This window comes from Hypanus sabinus, chromosome 19 (genome assembly GCF_030144855.1).
Source record: "Hypanus sabinus isolate sHypSab1 chromosome 19, sHypSab1.hap1, whole genome shotgun sequence".
Taxonomy (NCBI): domain Eukaryota; kingdom Metazoa; phylum Chordata; class Chondrichthyes; order Myliobatiformes; family Dasyatidae; genus Hypanus; species Hypanus sabinus.
The window spans coordinates 58620659-58642211 of record NC_082724.1 but is presented as its reverse complement, the minus strand read 5'-3'; the positions used below and the strand labels follow the sequence as shown (position 1 = coordinate 58642211).

The 21553-nt window shown below is 40.9% G+C and overlaps 1 protein-coding gene across 2 annotated transcripts in view; it reads left to right on the top strand.

The window, feature by feature from the left end:
* ift122 (intraflagellar transport 122 homolog (Chlamydomonas)) overlaps positions 1-21553 on the top strand; it is a 217225-nt gene that overhangs the window by 168638 nt on the left and 27034 nt on the right. Inside the window, exons 21-25 of one of the 2 annotated variants that reach the window (XR_009506855.1) lie at positions 3317-3457; positions 4053-4150; positions 14061-14161; positions 16393-16558; positions 17107-17237. Coding sequence is in view for 1 of the 2 variants with exons in the window: in XM_059944491.1 (XP_059800474.1) it covers positions 3317-3457; positions 4053-4150; positions 14061-14161; positions 16393-16558 (506 nt within the window). In the remaining variant the exon portion in view is untranslated. The remainder of the gene's footprint in view (positions 1-3316; positions 3458-4052; positions 4151-14060; positions 14162-16392; positions 16559-17106; positions 17238-21553) is intronic. The other variant, XM_059944491.1, reaches the window with a different exon arrangement.

Genomic DNA, 21553 nt, shown 5'->3' with positions numbered 1-21553 from the left:
CCTATTGTTGTCCAGTTGTAACCTCTGACAGCCCTCCACGCTATCCACAACACCCCCAACCTTGTGTCATCAGCAAATGTACTAACTCATCCCTCCACTTCCTCATCCAGGTCATTTATAAAAATCACAAAAGAGTAGGGGTCCCAGAACAGATCCCTGAGGGTTACCACTTGTCACCAGCCTCCATGCAAAATATGACCAGTCTACAACCACGCTTTTCCTTCTGTGGGCAAGCCAGTTCTGGATCCATAAATCAATGTCCCCTTGGATCCCATGCCTCCTTACTTACTCAATAATCCTTGCATGGGTTGCCTTATCAAATACCTTGCTAAAATCCATATACACTACACTACCTTTATCAATGTGTTTAGTCACATCCTCGACAAATTTATTCAGACTCGTAAGGCATGACCTGCCTTTGACAAAGTCATGCTGACTATTCCTAATCATATTATGCCTCTCTAAATGTTCATAAATCCAGCCTCTCAGGATCTTCTCTGTCAACTTACCAACCACTGAAGTAAGACTCACTGGCCTATAATTTCCTGGGCTATCCCTACTCCCTTTCTTGAATAAGGGAACAACATTCACAACCCTCCAATCCAACGGGACCTCTCCCATCCTTATTGATGATGTGAAGATCAATGCCAGAGGCTAAACAATCTCCTCCCTTGCTTTCCACAATAGCTTAGAGTACATCACGTCCAGTCCCAGTGACTTATCCAACTTGATGCTTCCCAAAAGCTCCAGAACATCCTCTTCCTTAATATCTACATTCTCAAGCTTTTCAGTCCACTGCAAGTCATCCCTACAATCGCCAGGATCCTTTTCCGTAGTGATTACTGAAGCAAAGTATTCATTAAGTACCTCAGCTGTCTCCTCTGGTTCCATACACACTTTTCCACTATCACACTTTATTGGTCCTATTCTCTCATGTCTTATCCTCTTGCTGTTCACATACTTGTAGATTTCCTTGGGGTTTTCCTTAATCCTGTCCACCAATGCCTTGTTATGGCCCTTTCTTGCTCTCCTAATTTCATTCTTAAACTCCTTCCTGCTAGCACTTATAATCTTCTAGATTCCTATCATTACCTAGTTTCTTGAACCTTTCATAGGGTCTTCTTCTCTTCTTGACTAGATTTCCAACAGCTTTCATACGTCATGGATCTTGTACCCTACCACCCTTTCCATGTTTTATTGGAATGTACCTACTCAGAACCCCACACAAATATCCCCTGAACATTTGCCACATTTCTTATGTACGTTTCCCTGAGAACATCTGTTTCCAGTTTATGCTTCCAAGTTCCTGCCTGAAAGCCTCATATTTCTCCTTACTCCAATTAAATGTTTCCCTATCTGTTCCTATCCATCTTCAATGCTATGGTAAAGGAGGTAGAATTATGATCACTATCTCCAAAGTTCTCTCCCACTGAGAGACCTGACACCTGACCAGGTTCATTTCCCAATACCAGATCAAGTACAGCCACTCCTCTTGTAGGCTTATCTGCATATTGTGTCAAGAAACCTTAGTGAACACACCTGAGAAACTCTGCCCCATCTAAACTCCTTCACTCTAGGGAGATGCCAATCAATATTTGGGAAATTAAAATCTCTCACCACAACAACTCTGTTATTATTATACCTTTTCAGAATCTGTCTCCCTATTTGCTTCTTGATGTCCCTGTTATTATTGGGTGGTCTTTAAAAAAACACCCAGTAGAGTTATTGACCAGGCTAAGACCGCCTGAAATGATGACTGCTCCTTTCAACAGATGCTGCCTGACCTGCTGAGTTCATCCAGCTTTTTTGTTCATCTTGATTTGACCACAGCATCTGCAGAGTACTTTGTGTTTACTAGAGTTATTGACTCTTTCCCATTCATAACTTCCACCCACACAGACTCTGTAGACAACACCAACATGACTTCTTCCTTTTCTGCAGCCATGACAGTATCTCTGATCAACAGTGCCATGCCCCACCTCTTTTGCCTCCCTCCCTATCCTTTCTGAAACATCTAAAGCCTGGCACTTGAAGTAGCCATTTCTGCCCCTGCACCATTCAAGTCTGTAATGGCTGCAACATCATAGCTCCAAGTGCTGATCCACGCTCTAAGCTCATCCACTTTATTCATGATATTCCTCGCATTAAAATAGATGCATCTCAATCCATCGGACTGAGCACATTCCTTCTCTATCACCTGCTTTTCCTCCCTTTCTCTATTTGTGAGCCAACCTCCCTTTCCTCCATCACTTCAGTTCAGTTCCCATTCTCCAGCAATTCTAGTTTAAACTCTCCCCAACAGCCTTATCAAACTTTCCCACCAGGATATTGGACCCCTCAGATTCAAGTGCAACCTGTCCTTTTTGTACAGGTCACACCTGCCCCAAAAGAGATCCCAATGATCCAGAAATCTGAATCCCTGTCTCCTGCTCCAATTCCTCAGCCACATATTTATCCTCCACCTCACTCTATTCCTATTCTCACTGTCATGTGTCACAAGCAGTAATCCCAAGATTACTACCTTTGAGGTTCTGCTTCTCAACTTCTTTCCTAAAGAAGTTTTCCTTAAGAGGAATAGATAGAGTGGACATCCAGCGCCTCTTCCCCAGGGCAACACTGCTCAATACAAGAGGACATGGCTTTAAGGTAAGGGGAGGAAAGTTCAAGGGGGATATTAGAGGAAGGTTTTTTACTCAGAGAGTGGTTGGTGCGTGGAATGCACTGCCTGAGTCAGTCGTGGAGGCACAGTGAAATCTAAGAGACGACTAGACAGGAATTTAAGGTAGATGGTTATATGGGGGGGGGGGGGGGAGTGCAGGGTTTGAGGGTCGGCACAATGTTGTGGGCCAAATGACCAATACTGTACTATTCTTTGTTCTTTAACTTCCTTTAGTCTGTTTTGAGGTGATTTGTAGATAAACGGTCAATTAAAGCTATACTCCCTAGTCATAAGGTTTCTCAGGATAGAACCAAAAGCCAAGCTGACTAGAAAAGTGGGGAAAGTATTCTGCATTAGGTGTTGATAATCTTTGTAATTTTAAAGGGTTTTGAATATTTGGCCATTGAGCCCTCAAGACAGATCAGTAGATTTTTGGACACCAAGGAAACCAAACATATATAGGGACATTGTGCAAAGGTGGAGGGCAGAGATAATCTTACTAATATACTGTAAGTAGGTGCATGTGTTAAGATCTTGCTCATAATGTCAGAGTACGATCAAATAGATAAAAAGCCTATTTATTTTCTGACAGATTTCTGAAGCTTTGATTTATTGTGATTTTTTTTTTTGTTTTGTGTTCTTTGTTCTTTCTCCCAGCATTTCACAAAGCCGGCCAGCAGGATGAGGCAGTTAAAGTTCTGGAACAGTTGACCCACAATGCAGTTCTGGAAAGCCGGTTCAATGATGCGGCCTATTATTATTGGATGTTGTCTGTACAGTGCCTAGATATAGCTCGAGGTAAGCTTGTAGTAGTCATTAGCACTTGACTGTGCAATGCAATGGCTTGACAGTGGAGCTAATCAATCCTTGGCTCAACCCATAAGCCCTAGTTGCTTCACAAGCATTTTTATAATTTTGTACAGTGAACCTTGTTTAGAAGCTCTTCCACTTTAGTCCTGAAACTGCTTACAGGCACTTTCTCCTTTCTATATTTGTAAATAGTTGTGCCCTTATTTATCTTTATCTGACCTTGGATGAGACCACTTTCTTTAAACAACTACATCCTATTAAATTTTGGTTGCAGTGCTTTAAGGGCTGTGAAGACATGAAAGCTGACCCCAGAATTTGTGTCAAAATAATGCTGAAGGTACCATGGTTTTGGTATCAAACTCAGTCTCTTCACAGTTAACCAACTATGGTGTGAAAAGAAAATGTGTTTGCCATGCAAGAGAAGATGGAAGAAACGGATAAGTAGGTTTAAATACAAAGTAGCAGAAGTTTATAGATCCGAAAGGTCCTTTTCTGATCATTTGCAAGTAAGTGTGTACAGCTGAATTTGTTGTTTATGAGTAATGTAATTCCTTAAAAAAAAGCATTGTAATGTATTTAACAGAAAACAAGGAAAAGCAACTCGAGATGATTAAAAAGTTTCACCACTTCCAGCATCTAGCAGAACTCTACCATGCATATCACTCAATCCAGAGGTATACGGTAAGAAACGTTTGAAGATTTGTTTCATGTATGAAGCTCAGAGTCCTTGTAATCAGCAGTTTTGAAGTAAATATTATTAATCTCTAATTATCCTTGACTAATTTTCTATGTCATTTCTAAATGATAGGTAAAAATTTTGTGGCACAGCTTGCTGTCTCCTATAATGGGTCCAGTGGTGTCGCAGCAGATAAACCAAACTAGTAACCAGATGTAGGAAAGAACAATCCAAAAACCTGAGCCTAAAGTTTACCAGCAACATTCACAAAATACTGGAGGAACTCAGCAGGTCAGGCAACATCAATGGAGGGGAATAAACCGTTCACATTTTGCTCTGAGACCCTTCATCAGGTCTGGAACAGAAGGGTGCAGAAGCCCGAATGAGAAGATGGGGGGAGGAGGGAAAGATAATCAAGATAACTGTGAGAGTCAGTAGGTTCCGCCAATCACCTCTCAGCTTTTTGTATTATTCTCCCTCAACCCACCCAATAATCTTCCCCTCATCTAGTCCCTCCTACCACCTGTTAGCTGATATTTTCCCCCCTCCCCCCACTTCCTCATTCTGGTTCTGCTCCATTCCTGATGAAGGATGTTGACTTGAGTTATTGACTGTTTATTCTCTTCCATAGATTCTGCCTGATCTGCTGAGTTCCTCCAGCATTTTGTGTGCCTTGCTCAAGATCTCCAGTAATCTCCTGTGTTTATATATTTCATCACCACAATTATGGATTTTAAATTAAATTGATAATTTGGAATTTTGGAAAACAATTATTAGCCCCTATTATAATGCCAGTAAAACTATTGATTTGTCACAAAGGTGATCAGATTCATTAATGTCCTTCATAGAGGAATTCACAGAGCCCATCAGTTGAACCATTATTATATTTAAAAAAGCAGCTGGAGTGGAACTCCTGGAATCATTCTGGCTTTGGATCTAGACATGCAAAATTGCTTGCAGCACAGTCTGCTTTGCAAAGTGCTCCTTACAAACATCTGGAGACTAGCAACAATTGAAGCAACATAGTCATATTTACAGGGTCATACTTTGCAAACAATGTATCAGATACTGCCATCATGATTCTGGATACATCCTGTTCCACCAGCAGGATGGGCCCAGCTGAGTTGATGGCATACTGAAATACAGGTAGGAAGCAGCAGCTTTTGATTTCATAGAAACATAGAAAACCTACAGCACAATACAGGCCCTTTGGCCCACAAAGTTGTGCCAAACCTGTCCCTACCTTAGAAATTACATGGTTTACCTATAGCCCTCTATTATACTAAGCTCCATGTACCTATCTAAAAGTCTCTTAAAAGATCCTATCGAATCCGTTGCCGGCAACCCATTCCACGCACTCACCACTCTGAATAAAAACCTTACCCCTGACATCTCCTCTGTACCTACTCCTCAGCACCTTAAACCTGTGTCCTCTTGTGGCAACCACTTCAGCCCTAGGAAAAAGCCTCTGACTATCCACACGATCAATGCCTCTCAACATCTTATACTCCTCTATCAGGACACCTCTCATCCTCTGTGTGTTCCAATGAGAAAAGGCTCACTCAACCTATCCTCATAAGGCATGCTCCCCAATCCAGGCGACATCCTTATAAATCTCCTCTGCACCCTTTCTATGGTTACTACATCCTTACTGTAGTGAGGCGACCAGAACTGAGACAGTACTCCAAATGGGGTCTGACCAGGGTCCTATATAGCTGCAACATTACGTCTCAGCTCCTAAATTCAGTTCCAAGATTGATAAAGGCCAATGCACCATATGCCTTCTTAACCACAGAGTCAACCTGCGCAGCTGCTTTGAGCATCCTATGGACTCTGACCCCAAGATCCCTCTGATCCTCCACACTGCCAAGAGTCTTCCCATTAATGCTATATTCTGCCATCATATTTGACCTACCCAAATGAACCGCCTCACACTTATCTGGGTTAAACTCCATCTGCCACTTCTCAACTCAGTTTTGCATCCTATCAATGTCCAGTTGTAACTTCTGACAACCCTCCACACTATCCACAAAACCCCCAACCTTATGTCATCAGCAAACTTACTAACCCATCCCTCCACTTCCTCATCCAGGTATTTATAAAAATCACAAAGAGTAAGGGTCCCAGAACAGATCCCTGAGGCACCCCACTGGTGACCGACCTCCATGCAGAATATGACCCCTCTACAACCACACTTTGCCTTCTGTGGGCAAGCCAGTTCTGGATCCACAAAGCAATGTCCCCTTGGATCCGATGCCTCCTTACTTTCTCAATAATCTTTCATGGCATACCTTATCAAATGCCTTGCTGAATCCATATACACTACATCTACTGCCCTTCCTTCATCAATGTGTTTAGTCACTTCCTCAACAAATTCAATCAGGCTCGTTAGGGAGGACCTGCGCTTGACAAAGACATGCTGACTACTCCTAATCATATTATACCTCTCCAAATGTTCATAAGTCCTGCTTCTCAGGATCTTCTCCATCAACTTACCAACCACTGAGGTAAGACTCACTGGTCTGCAATATCCTGAGCTATCTCTACTCCCTTTCTTGAATAAAGGAACAACATTCACAACCCTCCAACCCTCTGGAACCTCTCCCATCCCCATTGATGATGCAAGGATCATCGCCAGAGGCTCAGCAATCTCCTCCCTTGCTTTCCAAAAGCTCCTGCATATCTTTCTTAATATCTACATGCTCAAGCTTGTCTGCTGAAAGTCATCGCTACAATCACCAAGATTCTTTTCCATAGTGAATACTGAAGAAAAGTATTCATTAAGTACTTCTGCTATTTCCTCCGGTTCCATACACACTTTCCCACTGTCACACTTGATAGGTCCTATTCTTTCATGTCTTATCCTCTTACTCTTCACGTACTTGTAGAATGCCTTGGGGTTTTCCTTAATCCTGCCCACCAGGGCCTTCTCATGGCCCCTTCTGGCTCTCCTAATTTCCTTCTTAAGCTCCTTCAATTAGCCATACAATCTTCTAGATCTCTAATATTACCTAGCTTTCTAAACCTTTTGTAAGCTTTTCATTTCTTCTTGACTAGATTTATTACAGCCTTTATACACCACGGTTTCTGTACTCTACCATAACTTCCCTGTCTCATTTGAGCGTACCTACGCAAATCTCCACACAAATATCCCCTGAATATGTGTTGTGTTTCTTCTGTACTTTTCCCTGAGAACATCTGTTTCCAGTTTAAACCTCCAATTGCCTGCCTGATAGCCTCATAATTTCCCTTACTCCAATTAAACACTTTTCTAACTTGTCTGTTCCTATCTCTCTCCAATGCTATGATAAAGGAGATAGAATTATGATCAGAATCATCACTGTCTCCAAAATGCTCTCCCACTGAGAGATCTGACACCTGACCACGTTCATTTCCCAAGTACAGCCTCTCCTCTTGTAGGCTTATCTACATATTATGTCAAGTAACCTTCTTGAACACACCTAACAAACTCCACCCCATCCAAACCCTTTGCTTGCATTTTGCCAAAATCTGTGTAAATTCCTCTATCCATGTATTTAATCTAGATGTTTTATGGATGTTGCTGCTTTACCTGTCTCAGCCACTTACTCTGACATATGCATACCACCTTCTATGGTTAGAAGTATTTCCTCAAGCCCCTTTTAAATATTTCACCTCTCAGCCCCTTATTTTTAAATTCCCCTTCCTTGGGTAAGAGTACCCTTTTTATACCCGTCTTGATTTTATACAATCTCCTGTGCTCCAAGGAATAAGGTCCTAATCTGCCAAACCACTCCCTCTAATTCAGGTCCTGGAGTCCAGCTGACATTCTGACGGATCTCCTCTGCCCTCTCAACAGCACAATATTTTTTCCAATACTGTGTGACCAGAACTGCCTACAGTACTCCCAAGTGCAGTCTAGCCACTGTTTAGTAAAGTTTTAGCATAATTTTCTAACTTGTTTATTTTGTGCCATAACCCACAAAAGCAAGCAAAGCCTTCTTCACCATCCTATCGTTCCTATCACTAAACTGATAGGCTGGCAAATGAGGCATGTGGCATGTTTGCCTTCATTGGTTAGAACATTGAGAATAAAAATCAGGAAGGCATGTTGTAGCTGTATAAAACTTTTTGATTAAGTCACATTTGGAATATTGTGTGCAGATCTGGTTTGCTATGTTACAAGAAGGATATGAAGGCTTTGGAGAGGATACAGAAAGTATTACCTGTAAAGTGAGGCTAGACATACATGGATTGTTTACTCTGGAGATTGGGAGGCTGTGGGGCAACCTGATAGAAGTGTAACTCTCTCATATACAAATTTGGCTCATTAGATAACTCTACTAACAGGCACGTGACTCAGCGGTGAGAAGGCCACCTTTCATAAACAATATATATTTAGGGTCGATATGATTTGGGAATCTTCCGAACAGGAAAGTTAAGATAATTCCAATTAAGCAACATTGATTGTAGCGAATGTTGTGTAAATACTGCCCCTTGCAATTTTATCATTCACCTGAAAAATAATGATCATGCACCAACATAAAATTACAAAGGAAATATATTTATCAAATTGTCAACTTTAACAAATGTTACAGAAGAAGAAAAGAAAAATAAATGGGCCCATTACAGTTAAACCAGTTCAATGTGCACATAAACATTGGAACTCGGTTCTGAAGTTATCATGTGTAATGCTTTACTTCCACGCTAAACCCACGTTCTGCATGAAGGACACCAGCAACAGTTCAAACTTCCCTCAGAGACCATCTCAAATGAAATGGCTAACTCAGTATTGACACTTACTCTTTTGAACCATTCATCTGCACAAAACACTACTTGCATTAGGGTCTCCCCTTTGGGTGGGAACCCCTGAACACCTTCCACTTGTGCTCCATGCTATAGTTCTTGTCAAAAGACCTCAAACCAGACTACTGTAATTCAGAAATCTCATTCGCCCAGCTCCATAGAATCTTCTCTTGTACCCCACTAGGCAGAACTTTACAACATGTACCCAGATAGTCCTGGTTGGCTGATACAACATTCCTAAGTTGGGCAACATGGCTCTTTACCTTTAGCCGAAGCCAAACACTCTTACTAGCAGGACATGCTGCTTTTACAGAAAACTGCTAAAACAAAAATACCTCACAACCAAGCAATAGAAAACTTAACCAGGACATTACAGACATTTATAAAATAATGAAAGGCATGGATTGGGTAAATGCTCTTTTTCCCCCAGGATGGAAGTGTCAAATACTAGAAGGCATGGCTTTGTGAGAGGGGAATGGTTTAAAGGAGGTTTGTGAGGCAAATTAAATGCATTTATTTTAATGCTAGGAGCATTGTAAGAAAGGTGGATGAGCTTAGAACATGGATTGATACCTGGAAATATGATGTTGTAGCTGTTAGTGAAACATGGTTGCAAGAGGGGTGTGATTGGCAACTAAATATTCCAGGATTTCGTTGCTTCAGGTGTGATAGAATCAGAGGGACAAGAGGGGGAGGTGTTGCATTGCTTGTCAGAGAAAATATTACAGCGGTGCTCTGGCAAGATAGGTTAGAGGGCTCATCCAGGGAGGCTATTTGGGTGGAATTGAGGAATGGGAAAGGTATAGTAACACTTATAGGGGTGTATTATAAACCACCTAATGGGGAACGAGAATTGGAGGAGCAAATTTGTAGATAGTAGATATTTGTACTAAGCACAAGGTTGTGATTGTGGGAGATTTTAATTTTCCACACATAGACTGGGAAGCCCATACTGTAAAAGGGCTGGATGGTTTGGAGTTAGTAAATGTGTGCAGGATAGTTTTTTGCAGCAATACATAGAGGTACCACCTAGAGAAGCGGCAGTGTTGGATCTCCTGTTAGGGAATGATATAGGTCAGGTGACAGAGGTATGTGTTGGGGAGCACTGGGTCCAGTGATCACAGTGCCATTCGTTTCAATATAATTATGGAGAAGGATAGGACTGGACCCAGGGTTGAGATTTTTGATTGGAGAAATGCTAACTTTGAGGAGATGCAAAAGGATTTTGAAGAAGTGTATTGGGGCAAATTGTTTTATGAGAAGGATGGAATAGAGAAATGGAGGTCATTTAAAGGTGAAAATTTGAGGGTACAGAATCTTTATGTTCCTGTTAGGTTGAAAGGAAAGGTTAAAAGTTTGAGAGAGCCATGGTTTTCAAGGGATATTGGAAACTTGGTTCAGAAAAACAGAGATATCTACAATAAATATAGGCAGCATGGAGTAAATGCGGTGCTCGAAGAATATAAAGAATGTAAAAAGAATCTTAAAGAAAGAAATTAGAAAAGCTAAAAGAAAATATGAGGTTGCTTTGGCAAGTAAGGTGAAAATAAATCCAAAGGGTTTCTACAGTTTTAGGGGAGAGCCGGTGGATGTGGTATATTTAGATTTTCAAAAGGCTTTTGACAAGGTCCCACACAGGAGATTAGTGTGCAAACTTAAGGTACACAGTATTGGGGGTATGTTATTGATGTGGCTAGAGAATTGTTTGGCAGACAGGAAGCAAAGAGTGGGAGTAAACGGGACCTTTTCAGAATGGCAGGCAGTGACTAGTGGGGTACTGCAAGGTTCAGTGCTGGGACCCCAGTTATTTACAATATATATTAATGATTTAGGCGAGGGAATTAAATGCAGCATCTCCAAGTTTGCGGATGACACGAAGCTGGGCGGTGGTGTTAGCTGTGAGGAGGATGCTAAGAGGATGCAGGGTAACTTGGATAGGTTAGTTGAGTGGGTAAATTCATGGCAGATGCAATTTAATGTGGATAAATGTGAGGTTATCCACTTTGGTTGCAAGAACAGGAAAACAGATTATTATCTGAACGGTGGCCGAGTAGGAAAAGGGGAGATGCAACAAGACCTGGGTGTCATTGTACACCAGTCATTGAAGGTAGTCATGCAGGTACAGCAGGCGGTGAAAAAGACAAATGGTATGTTGGCATTCATAGCAAAAGGATTTGAGTACAGGAGCAGGGAGGTTCTACTGCATTTGTACAAGGCCTTGGTGAGACCGCACCTAGAATATGGTGTGCAGTTTTGGTCCCCTAATCTGAGGAAAGGCATTCTTGCCGTAGAGGGAGTAAGGATAAAGTTAAGTTTAGTCACAGTTTGAGGATAAAGGGGAAGCCTTTTAGGACTGAGATGAGGAAAAACTTCTTCACACAGAGAGTGGTGAAGAATTTTCTGCCACAGGAAACAGTTGAGACCGGTTCATTGGCTATATTTAAGAGGAAGTTAGATGTGGCCCTTGTGGCTAAAGGGATCAGGGGGTATGGAGTTCTGAGTTGGATGATCAGCCATGATCATACTGAATGGCAGTACAGGCTTAAAGGGCCGAATGGCCTACTCCTGCACTTATTTTCTATGTTTCTATTAATAGCAAAAGAATAGTGAGGGATAAAATTGTTCCTTTCAAGAATCAGAGTTGACAGCTGTGTGTGGAGCCAAAAGAGATGGGGGAGATTCTGAACAATTTCTTTTCTTCGGTATTCACTAAGGAGAAAGATATTGAGTTGTGTAAGGTAAGGGAAACAAGTAGGGAAGTTATGGAAACTATGATGATTAAAGAAGAGGACATCCTGGTGCTTTTAAGGAATAGAAAAGTGGATAAGTTGGGTCCTGACAGGGTATTCCCTAGGACCTTCAGGGAAGTTAGTGTAGAAATAGCAGGGGCTCTGACAGAAATATTTCAAATGTCATTAGAAACGGGGATGGTGCCGGAAGATTGGCATATTGCTCATGTTGTTCCATTGTTTAAAAAGGGTTTTAAGAGTAAACCTACCAATTATAGGCCTGTAAGTTTGATGTCTGTGGTGGGTAAGTTAATGGAAAGTATTCTTAAAGATGGTATATATAATTATCTGGATAGACAGGGTCTGATTAGAAACAGTCAACATGGATTTGTGCGTGGAAGGTCATGTTTGACAAACCTTATTGAATTTTTTGAAAAGGTTACTAGGAAAGTTGATGAGGGTAAAGCAGTGGATGTTGCCTATATGGACTTCAGTAAGGCCTTTGATAAGGTTCCACACGGAAGGTTCAATCATATTGAAGTAGTAAAATGGATTCAACAGTGGCTGGATGGGAGATGCCAGAGAGTAGTGGTGGGTAATTGTTTGTCAGGTTGGAGGCCAGTGATTAGTGGTGTGCCTCAGGGATCTGTATTGGGTCCAATGTTGTTTGTCATATACATTAATGATCTGGATGATGGGGTGGTAAATTGGATTAGTAAGTATGCAGATGATACCAAGATAGGTGGTGTTGTGGATAATGAAGTAGATTTTCAAAGGTTGCAGAGAGATTTAGGCCAGTTAGAAGAGTGGTCTGAAAGATGGCAGATGGAGTTTAATGCTGATAAGGGTGAGGTGCTACATTTTGGTAGGAATAATCAAAATAGTACATACATGGTAAATGGTAGGGCATTGAGGAATGCAGTAGAACAGAGTGATATAGGAACAATGGTGCATAGTTCCCTGAAGGTGGAATCTCATGTGGAATAGGGTGGCGAAGAAAGCTTTTGGTATGCTGGCCTTTATAAATCAGAGCATTGAGTATAGGAGTTGGGGTGCAATGTTAAAATTGAACAAGGCATTGGTGAGGCCAAATTTGGAGCATTCTGTACAGTTCTGGTCACCGAATTATAGGAAAGATGTCAACAAAATAGAGAGAGTACAGAGGAGATTTACTAGAGTGTTACCTGGGTTTCAGCACCTAAGTCACAGAGAAAGGTTGAACAAGTTAGGTCTTTATTCTTTGGAGGTAGAGGGTTGAGGGGGGACTTAATAGAGGTATTTAAAATTATGAGGGGATAGATAGAGTTGACATGGATAGGCTTTTTCCATTGAAAGTAGGGGAGATTCAAATAAGAGGACATGAGTTGAGAGTTATGGGAAAGGAAAGGAGAGTTATGGGCTGTGTGCAGGTCGGCGGGACTAGATGAGAGTAAGCGTTCAGCACAGACTAGAAGGACCGAGATGGCCTGCTTCCATGCTGTAATTGTTATATGGTTAAGTTGGCAAGTTATTTTTACACAAAGAATAGTAGTTGCCAGGCATGGTGGTGGAAACATACAATAGTAACATTTAGAGGTAGTTAGACAAATAGGGAATGGAGGGATATGGACCATATGCAGGCGGTAGGGATAGTTAGATTGGCATTGCAATCAGCATTCAAGTTATCATACTAACAGTTATTCAAGTTCTAATTTGAAATTATTTCTTATTCATTCTTATTGCTTATTTGCTGTCTTAGATGAAAAAGAGTTCTGTTTGAAGTAGTGGCACTTATGTCTTAGACAGTAAGTAAACAATAAGCACAAATAAACCTGGACTCAGTGCTCTTTAAGGCTTCTTTGTTGCATATGTTACTAGAATGTTACCTGGGTTTCAGCACCTGAGTCACAGAGAAAGGTTGAACAAGTTAGGTCTTTATTCTTTGGAGGTTGAGGGGGACTTAATAGAGGTATTTAAAATTATGAAGGGGATAGATAGAGTTGATGTGGATAGACTTTTTCCATTGAGAGTAGGGGAGATTCAAACAAGAGGACATGAGTTGAGAGTTAGGGGGCAAAAGTTTAGGGGTAACATATCATATATGTACTTATAATCACTCACCAGAGTTTGAAAGGATAAATCAGTTATTTGCTTACAGCACCATAAAGGTATTCAACCTATTCTGTTTCTTCCTGGGAGGAATGAAGTATGTGCAACATATCCTTCAAATTAATTCTAAGCTAAATTTGATAACACATTAAATGTACATCATTGATTTTAAAGCTTACTTTATTGTGGTGCAATTTACAATAATTCTGGTTTACTCTTTCACTTCTAAATGGCTATATAATGGAAAGAGAGAATATGTAGCAACAGTGAATTAGAAAGTAACTCTGAAGTTATCATTTTATTTTTGTTGCAGGATGAACCTTTCAGTTCCCATTTACCTGAAGCACTTTTCAACATTGCTCGGTTTTTATTACACAGCCTTACTAAAGAAACTCCCTTGGGCATCTCCAAGGTGTATCCTTTTATCGTCTGAACCATTTCCTGCAACAATAGCTTATGATAGATTGGTTACATTTACATTTGCTGCTGCTGTAATCAATGCAAGAATGATGATAAAGGTGAAACTAACATGATTTATTTGCCATTTAGTTAATTGTCTATATTATTTGTATAATCTATATTCCAGACTTCTTGCAGTATTCTATCTGACTTAAACTTTATATTTTTGAACCCTTTATGTTTCTCTACATGAGTGAGAATTGAAAAAGGAGCTTTGCGGGCTTTCAGTGTTTTTCCTGGAGCCCACTCAAATCACAATTTATTAGCAAGGGCAAATAAAAATAAGGCATGGACACGCAGAGTGGTTGTTATGTGAGTGGACTAGTGGGGAGGCTTTGGCTCATCAGGCTTCGGCAAGAACAGGCTTAGACAAAGTAAGTATCTGTAAAGTTCCTTTTACTTCATTCTTCATCTATTATTGCATAGTTAGAGCAGGGAGAATGGCTCCTGGGGCTGTATTGTGTTCTTTGTGTGAGGAATGGGAATACTGTGAGACCTCCAGCCTCCGAGATAACCACATCTGCAGCAGGTTCACTGAGCAGCACTGCTTCAGAGGACGTGTTAAGGAACTGGAACTACAGCTCAATGACTTCTAGCTCATACAGGAAACTGTATGATAGATTGGAGCTATAGGGAAATAGTCACAACTAAGTTGCAAGATGCAGGAACCTTTGTGTCTGTCAGGAGAGGGAGAGGAAATGGCCAACCAGTACAGAGTACCCCTGTGGCTGATCCCCTTAATAATAAGAGTACCATTTTGGATATTGTTCGGTGGGTATTGACCCTACTAGAGGAAAGCCACATTGATCAGGTCTCTGGCACTGTGGCTCAGAAGGGAAGGGGGGAAGAAGAGGATTATAATAATGATAGGGGTTCCATAGTTAGAGGAGTAGACACGAGATAGAGCCACTCGAATGGAATGTTGCCTCCCAGGTTCCAGGGTCAGGGATGTATTGGATCAGGTCCACAGCATTCTAAAGGGGGAGTGTGAGCAGCTAGAAGTCTTGGTACATATTGGCACCAATGACACGAGTAGGAAAAGAAGAGAGGTCCTGAAGAGAGAATTTAGAGAGTTAGGTAGAAAGCATGAAGAAACTGCCCCTGATGTCTTGTTAAATTTCTGGCCTCTTAAACCAGTCACTGTTTTTTTCAGCACCTTCACCCTGAGTGAAGGGCTATTACCTGTATATGGCCTCATATACTTCTATCAGGTCACCACTCAATCTTCTACATTCCAGAGAATTCTAGTCTATGCAACCTCTGCTTGTCTGTGCAACATCCTATAACCCAGATTATGGGTACTCCAAGTCAATCATTCACTCCAACCTGATTTATAACGAAGCTTTTAGAAACAATAATCAGGAAGGATATTAATGGGTACTTGGAGATGTTTGAGTTGATGAAGGAGAAGCAGCGTACTGTTGTTAAAAACAAATAAAATTTAGACTAAAATTGAATTTTTAGATGAATTGATGTGGAGAGCATGCTTCCTGCAGCGGGGGAGTCCTACACCAGAAGGCACAGCATCAGAATTGAAGGATGTCCATGTGGAACAGAGATGAGGAAAAATTCTTTAACCAGAGGGTGGTGAATCATTGTGGAATTCATTGCCACCGATATGGAGAAAAAGCAGAAGAATGGGGTTGATGGAATGGCGGAGTAGACTCAATGGGCCAAATTGCCTAAGTTCTGCTCCTATGTCTTGTGGTCTATTTTATTCCAGTGTAAAGCATAGAACAAGTCTTCAAATGGATATGGACAGCTGAGAGAATTTGGCATAGACATAATTGATACATAATAATTCAGGGAAGTCAGATGTGTAGCTGAACACAATTTTATCTATGCACAACATTCTGTCATATGCAGATCTACAGCAATTGTTGACATTCACTGACGAAGGGCAGGATTACAGGCTAATTTTTGCCATGTAAATTAATTAGTGCATTCTAGTCATGATACCCAAGTCAGCACTGATGAGAAATCTGATTTGTGTGCCAATCCAGGTGGTATCTTCACAAGTCTGTTCAATCAACCTCACCCTTACAGATGGAAATGATATTAGTAATTAGAAATCAGGATGTCATGTTAAATGTGAGAGCTACAAATATTTAATATTGGACTGTGTACTTTCATGTACAATGAACAGAAAAATGACTGTGCACCTTTTATTCCTTAACTATTACAAGTAATACTTTATTTGCTCTTGCCAAGCAAAGTAAAGCCCTGGGTGCATACAAATTGGCTCGGCATGCTTACGACAAATTGCAGGGCCTGCGGATCCCTGTCAGATTCCAGGAGTCTATTGACCTGGGCAGTTTGACAATTCGATCCAAGCCGTTCCATGATAGTGAGGTGAGGTACCCTATCAGAAAGTACAGTTTTTTTCCTATATTATCATGTATTGCATTGAACTGCTGCTGCTGTGCTAATAAATTTCACAACACATGCTGGTAATAATAAGTCTGATGATTGTTTCTGAGATTACAGCCATAATCTCCATAGTGTGACGCTGTTAGAGCTCAGGGCATCAGAGTTTGAGTTAAATACCAGCATCATCTGTAAAGGGTTTGTTTGTCCTCACCATGAACACATGGGTTTCTTCTGGGTGCTGCAGTTTCCTCCTACAGTCTAAAGACCATAAGACTGTAAGACATAGGAACAGAATTAAACCATTCAGCCCATCAAGTCTGCTCTGGCATTTCATCATGGCTGATCCCAGATCCCATTCAACCCTTTATACCTGCCCTCTCATCCTTGTTAACACGTCCAATCGGGAAGCTATCAATTTCCACTTTGAATATATACGTGGACTTGGCCTCCACCATAGTCTGTGGCAGAGCATTGCACAGATTCACCACTCTTTGACTAAAAAAAAATTCTTCTTTACATCTGTTCTACAGGTTTGCCCCACAATTTTGAGACTGTGCCCTCTAGTTTTGGATACCCCCACCAGAGGAAACATCCTCTCCACATCCACCTTTCAACATTCAGCAGGTTTCAATGAGACCCTCACGCATTCTTCTAAATTCCAGTGAGTACAGGCCCAAAGCTGCAAAACGCTCTTCATGTGTTAATTCCTTAATTCCTGGAATCATCCTCGTGAACCTCCTCAGGACTCTCTCAAATGACAATGCATTCTTTCTGAGATAAGGAGCCCAAAACTTGACAATACTCCAGTGCGGACTGACTAGCTGTCTCATGAAGCTTCAGCATTATCCCCTTGTTTTTATATTCTAATCCCTTTGAAATAAATGTCAACATTGCATTTGCCCTCTTTACCATGGACTTGACCTGTGAATTAACCTTCTGGGAGCCTTGCACAAAGTCCCTTTGCACCTCTGATGTTTGAATTTTCTTTCCACTTAGATAATAGTCTGCACTATTGTTCCTTTTACCAAAATGCACTATCATACATTTCCCAACACTGTATTCCCTCTGCCACTTTTTTGCCCATTCTTCCAATTTGTCTAAGTCCTGCTGCAATCTCATTGCTTCCTCAGCACTTCTACCAATCTGCAAACATTGCCACAAAGCCATCAATTCCACTATCTAAATCATTAGCAAACAATGTGAAAAGCAGAGGTCCCAATACTGATCCCTGAGGAACACCCCTAGTCATGGCAACCAACCAGAAAAGGCTCCTTTATTCCTACTCACTGCCTCCTGCCTGTCAGCCATTCATCTACCCATGCAATATACTTCCTATAACACCATAGGACTTTATCTTGGATTTAAAGGATTTTAAGATGTACTGGTTAGCAGGTTAATTGGTCATTGTAAATTGTCCTGTGAATTGTCCTTTGTCAAGACCTTGGCCTCAGTACCTCCTTGTGCAATTGGATCCTCTATTTACTCACTTGCAGACCCCAGTCAGTTCAGATTGGCTACAACATCGACTCCACAATCCACGACAGCACAGGTGCACCACAAGGCTGTGTGCTTAGTCCCCTGCTCTGCTCCCTTTACACTTATGACAGTGTGGCTCAGCACAGCTCCCGTGCCATATTCAAGATGCTGACGATACCACTGTCATAGGTTGAATCAAAGGTGGTGAGGAAGCAGCATGCAGACACGAAAATGAAAATCTGGCTGACATGAGCCAGTCCTCATTGGAGGATCAGAGGTGGAGAGGGTCAGCAACTTTAAATCCCTCAGTGTAATTATTTCAGAGGACCTGTCCTGGGCCCAGCAAGTAAGTGCAATTACAGAGAAAGCACAGCAGTGTCTCTACTTCCTTAGGAGTTGCAAAGACTCGGCATGACTTCTAAAACTTTGGCAACCTTCTCTAAATGTCGGCTGGAGAGTATGTTGACTGGCTCCATCAGAGCACGGTATGGAAACATCAATGCCCTTGAACAGAAAATCCTACAAAAAATAGTAGATATGGCCCAGTCCATCACAGGTAAAGCTCTACCCACCTTTGAGCACATTTACACGGAACATTGTTGCAGAAGGCAGCATCTGTCATCTGGGAACCCTACAACCAAGGTCATGTTCTAAGAATGTAAGAAATAGGAGCAGAAGTAGGCCATATTGCCCATCGAGCCTGCCCCGCCATTCATGGCTGATCTGTCCCTAAACTCAGCTCCATCTACCTGCCTTTTCCCTATAACCCTTAATTCCCCTACTATGTAAAAATCTATCAAACTGTATCTTAAATATATTTAGTGAAGAAGCCTCAACTGCTTCCCTGGGCAGAAAATTCCACAGATTCACCACTCTCTGGGAGAAACAGTTTCTCCTCATCTCCATCCTAAATCTTCTCCCCTGAATCTTGAATCTCCCCTAGTTCTAGTCTCACTCACCAATGGAAACAACTTTCCTACTTCTATCTTATCTATCCCTTTCAAAATTTTGTATGTCTCTATAAGATCCCCCCTCATTCTTCTGAATTCCAGAGAGTATAGTTTCAGGTGACTCAATCTCTCCTCATAGGTTAACCCCCTCATCCCTAGAATCATCCTGGTGAACCTCCTCTGCACTTCCTCCAAAGCCAGTATATCCTTCCTCAAGTATGGAGTCCAGAACTGCACACAGTACTCCAGGTGCAGCCTCACCAGTACCCTGTATAGTTGCAGCATGACCTTCCTGCTCTTGAATTCAGTCCCTCTAGCAACAAAGGCCAACGTTCCATTTGCCTTCTTAATAACCTGTTGTACCTGCAAGTCAACTTTTTGCGATTCATGAACAAGCACTCCCAAGTCCCTCTGCACAGCAGTATGCTGCACTTTCACCATTTAAATAATAATCTGCTCTTCTATTATTCCTTCCAAAGCAGATGATCTCACATTTACCAATGTTGTATTTCATCTGCCAGACCTTGGCCCACTCACTTAACCTATCTATATTCCTCTGCAGACTCTCCACATCCTCTGTACAATTTGCTTTTCCACTCAGTTTAGCATCATCAGCAAATTTTGCTACACTACACTCAGTCCCCTCTTCCAAATCATCAATGTAAATTGTAAACAGCTGCGGGCCCAGCACCGACCCCTGTAGCACCCCACTCACCACGGACTGCCAACCGGAGAAACACTCATTTATATCAACTCTCTGCCTTCTTTTGGTTAACCAGTCCACTATCCATGCCAATACACTTCCTGCAAATCTATGCATCCGTTCTCTTCTGGCTTTTGCCATCAGGAAGAAAGTATAGGAGGTTCAGGACTCACACCACCAGGTTCAGGAGCTGTTATTATCACTCAGCCATCAAGCTCTTGAACCAAAGAAGATAACTTCACTCAAATTATTTGTCCCATCATTGAAATGTTCCTACAACCTGTAGTTTCACTTTCAAGGACTCTTGATCTCGTGTTCTCAAATGTTTATTACTTATTTATTTACTGTTATTATTTCTTGGGTTTTTTTGTATTTGCACAGTTTATTGTGTATTTGCACATTGATTTTATGCCCAGTTGGTGTGGTCTTTCATTGACTCTGTTACCATTATTGGATTTATTGAGTATGAATGCAAGTAAATGGATCTCATGGTTGTATATGGTGACATACTTTTACTTTGATCATTACTTTGAAGTTGAACTTTGATTAGGCTAGGGTTAACTCAGTACTTTTCTGGCAGTGCAACTGGAAGGACCAGAAAGGGCTATTCCACACTGTATCTCTAATTAAATGGTAGAGCTATTTCAAAGGACCATGTGACTTACTCATGCTCTTAATTGGTATATTTTGTATATACTGTATATTTGATTTTTAGAAATAACCTTGTTTTGGGTGTACAAATATTGTACTATTCAAGTTTCAAAACTTGAAATGACTCACCACTTAATATGACAGGTATAGAAAATCTGGTGAAATGGGAAACCCATAGAAGATGAAATTTTAATCAATGGACACATTTTGAATTCTATTTTACCAAGTTAAATTAAATGAAGCAATAAACTAAAAGATGTAATCTTAAAAGGGGTGCACAAGTCTTTGGAGGTAACAGTCGAGAAGGCTGTTTTAAAAAATCTCGATCTTTGATCTTATAAAAAGTTGCATGCATTACAAAAGCCCATAATTGTCAAAATCTTAATGTAGAAGTTGTTAATAAGAATATATGAAGGAGGATCAATCTGGCAAAATAGGCTATGGCTTATATATGAGGTCGATGTGTTTAAAACTTGAGTGAGCTTTGATTGAGGATAAATGCTTGTTTCAGAGGATTGATAAACACAGATTAATGGAGGTTGGCAGTAAAATCCAAGACATTGTGAATAGTAGTTTATCATCATTCAAGATGTTGTGGTGACTGTAGATTTAATAGCTATTTTGCAGAAAAAGAATTGATAATAGTTTAATTTTAAAAATTTTGGTAGTTAGTGGAGTTCACTTTGGGCACTCCATTTCCTCTTACTACAAAGATGTGTGGTGTTAGCTGCTGTAAATTATCCTTAGTATGAATGTTACAACCTGGGAGAAGTTAATGGGATTGAGGAGAGAGCATAACGGGATTATTATAAACAGATGCTTGATAATTGGTGTGGATTCAGTGAGTAGAAGCTCCTGCCTTTTAACTATGTCCATAAAGAAAGAGCAGGTGAGTAAAACTAATAGAGGCATCTAGGCTCAAAGACCTTTGTACTGTATTATATCTGACTCGATGAAGCATTTTCCTGTAATGCTGTGATATATTAAATAGAGGCATTGCAAATATATAAATTATTTTTTAAAAAATAAATAATTCAATAAGCAAATAGTAACAATGATAACCATGTGGTGTGTTATAACCTTGGTGTGGTTAAATTTGGTATTCCCACACCATTAGCTAAGATGTATCTATGTTGAGAGCTTGGATCAGTGTTAGAAGTCTTAGCAAAAGATGTAGAATCAGTAAACTCATCCTGC